We start from the raw sequence: 3,091 nt of genomic DNA, 5'->3' as shown, positions 1-3,091 counted from the left end.
TCACTACATTTACTGGATCTTTTTTCTATGTAACTACATTTGCATGTGCACACTCTAATGACAGCCATGAATGGATTACATCTGACACCCTCATTTTCAAAGCCTAAGATGTCCCCTAAAGCAGAGAGTGTGGGGTCATGGTTTGAGGCAAAACCCCATTTGCCATAGGGTTAACTCAGCCTGGGGATCTTAAACATGTCTCATAAGGCCAAAAGCAGACTACAGAAGCCTTGAGATGAAACCAATAGGGTGCATTCCTGCACGCTCTCTCTTTTTGAAAACTGTGAATAATAATGGATTTACTTATTTTCTCATTTAAATATTGTCAATCCTTCGAAGAATCTTGCAAGGCAGTTTGACCAAACAGCATGCTGGACAGTCCAGGGCCTCGGGTGGTGAAGTGATAGTCTTCCATTCCCCCGCCTTCTGGTCTAACAGGTAAGCATTTTTATTGATAGTGTAATCTTTATTATGGGTGTCATTCATAGAGATGACACCTCCGCATACAAACACCTTGTTGTCCCCGATGGGGCACACTGCGTGGGAGACGTCCAGGGGGCAGTTGTTGGGCAGCAGGGGCACACAGTTGGCAGTCTTGCTGGCTTTGATCTTCTGCAAGTTAATTTCCACGCTCTGCCTGTGGCTGTGCACCTTCAGGATGTTATCCTGCTGGAAGGACAGGAGAGGCCTGTGGTTGAACTCGATGGGGAAGGTGATACACTGCACCACTTCCCCAGTGCTGGTGTCAAAGCAGTCCACCACCCCGACTCGAGAGATGAATCCCTTCACCAGGCACCTCCCTGTCACTATGTACATGTTCCTGTTTCCCTTGGTGATCACAGCCGTTCCGTCCATCGGGATGCTCATCTTTCCGGCCAGATTCCAGCTCTCCTTCCTCTCATCGTACCTGTAGATGTTGGAGATGTATCTCCTGGGAGCCACGCTCCCTCCCACGGAGTACACGGTGCCCCCGCAGGTCACCATGGTGTGAAAGACCAAGCCCAGGGGCAGGTCGGGCAGCTTGGTCCAGGAGTTCTCATCCATATCGTACCTCCAGGCGGTCTTCAGGCCTGAGATCTGCTCGGTGGTCCCTCCAGAAATGTAGATGTACTTGCCCAAGGAGGCGGCACTGAGGGCTGCGGCTCTGTAGGGCATCTCAGTGAGCTTCAGCCACACGTCCTCCTCGAGGATGTAGGCAAAGACGGCATCGTTGAACTTCCCCTGGGCTTTCTGGCCCCCCAGGATCACCACCGCGTCCAGCAGGGCCCCCTTCCTCTGGAAGTTCAGCAGCCGGCCCTGCTTCTCCTGCTTGCGATCCAGCAAGATGTTCTCTATCGAGGCCAGCGGGGCGCTGCAGTTCTCCAGGGCCCCCACTTTGTTGCTGGCCAAGAGGAGGGTCTTGTTGGACACCCCGTTGAGGTTGATGTAGGAGAAGAACTTCTTGAAGTATTTCTCCCGCTCCTCCTTCCTGGCATGCACCCAGTGGAGCAGCGAGCCCAGGGCCTGGTCCTCGTTCTGCACGTGCAGGTTCTCGTCCCGGAGCAGGCGGCCGAAGATGACCGGGGGGCACTGCAGCAAGTGGGCCGAGCCTTCGTGGCTGGCCCAGTAGTAGAAGTTGTCCCTGATGGCCGCGTAGGCGCAGTCCGACACCTCCTTCAGCTCGAAGAGCTCGGCCAGGAACAGGTAGCGGAGGGAGTTGTTCCTCTTGATGGACTTGAGCAGAAAGTCGGTGCAGTGGACCCTCAGGCGGGGGATGTTGAAGTACTGGGCGCCCCTCAGCAGCTCCTCCACGTTCTGCTCCGAGACCACCACCCGGCCGCTGTAGAAGTAGTCCATGAGCTGCTCCACCGAGGTCGGGCTCAGGTAGTGGGAGTCGATGGTGATGAAGAGCTCGTCGGTGGTCTTCATGTCGTTGCTGGAGACGAGGCTCTTCACCAGGGGCGACACCGCGGCCAGCACGTTGCGGTGGGCGAAGAAGACGCGGTCGTCCACGTTCAGGGCCATGTCCCAGTACTCCTTCCTCTTTCTCTGCTTGTTGAGGTTCTGGAGGACGAAGTTGTTGTAGTTTTTTTCCGTGAACTCCAGTTTCATGTTGCCTCTCTTTTTTTTCGATGAAATAGAAGGTGCGAGAGCGGGTGCTGAAAACATAGGCTGGCGCTTGTGCTCCCGGGTCCGGCTGTCCGCTGACGCGCGAGGGCTGCGTGGAGAGTGATGTAACAGAGCGGAGGGGCGCCGCACAATGCAGGGGCTCAGCCCGGGCCTCACCTCATTCTTACCTGGTGCTGCCCACCAGGCGGAGGCGCGGGGACCAAAGGCCATCCGACAAGGAGCGCTGGGCTCCCAGGCCCGACACCCCCACCTGCTACCTGTGTGGCCCGACACCCCCACCTGCTACCTGTGTGACCTCAACCTCTCTCAGTCTCCTCATCTGTCAGATGGGGGTGATGACCCTTTCCCTGTCTCATGACTTTGTGGGAATCTCCAAAGCACTATGCAAATTCAGTCTAGGTAATCATAAGACTTATACCTGAGGGGATTTGGGAGACAATGCTACATATAGGCATACATTTACAGATTCATATTAATATAGATGAATCGTACTCTACAAACCCTGAGGGACATTCCTTGTTTTAGCCAAAACCAAACTCTTTTCTACCCTCTAGACATACACTATATGTGTAAAAAATGTATTTATATGTGTGTATATATATATACATGTTTGTACATGAATAGACAAATACTATATATGTGTGTGCATATGTATTTAGTAATATATAGATGTTTGTACATGAATATGCAGATACTATATAATGGGTATGTGTGTGCATATGTATGTAGTAATCTATATGTGTGTAGATGTTTGTACATGAATAGACAGATACTATATAGTGGATATGTGTGTGCATATGTATGTAGTAATCCATATGTGTGTATAGATGTTTGTACACGAATATGCAGATACTATATAGTGGATATGTGTGCATATGTATAGAGTAATATATATGTGTATAGATGTTTGTACATGAATATGCAGATACTATATAGTGGGTATGTGTGTGCATATGTATATAGTAACATATATAGATGTATA

The 3,091-nt window shown here is 51.0% G+C and overlaps 1 protein-coding gene across 1 annotated transcript; it reads right to left on the bottom strand.

The window, feature by feature from the left end:
- Positions 1-236: 236 nt before the first annotated feature.
- Positions 237-2,379, bottom strand: CCIN (calicin). The gene has a single exon (XM_074205900.1). It carries the CDS (start codon positions 2,317-2,319, stop codon positions 316-318), a length of 2,004 nt encoding a protein of 667 aa, XP_074062001.1. The 5' UTR covers positions 2,320-2,379; the 3' UTR covers positions 237-315.
- Positions 2,380-3,091: the final 712 nt, after the last annotated feature.

The sequence above is a fragment of the Macrotis lagotis genome, chromosome X (assembly GCF_037893015.1).
Source record: "Macrotis lagotis isolate mMagLag1 chromosome X, bilby.v1.9.chrom.fasta, whole genome shotgun sequence".
Taxonomy (NCBI): domain Eukaryota; kingdom Metazoa; phylum Chordata; class Mammalia; order Peramelemorphia; family Peramelidae; genus Macrotis; species Macrotis lagotis.
Note: the sequence above shows the minus strand (reverse complement) of the source record. Positions and strands in the feature narration are given on the sequence as shown.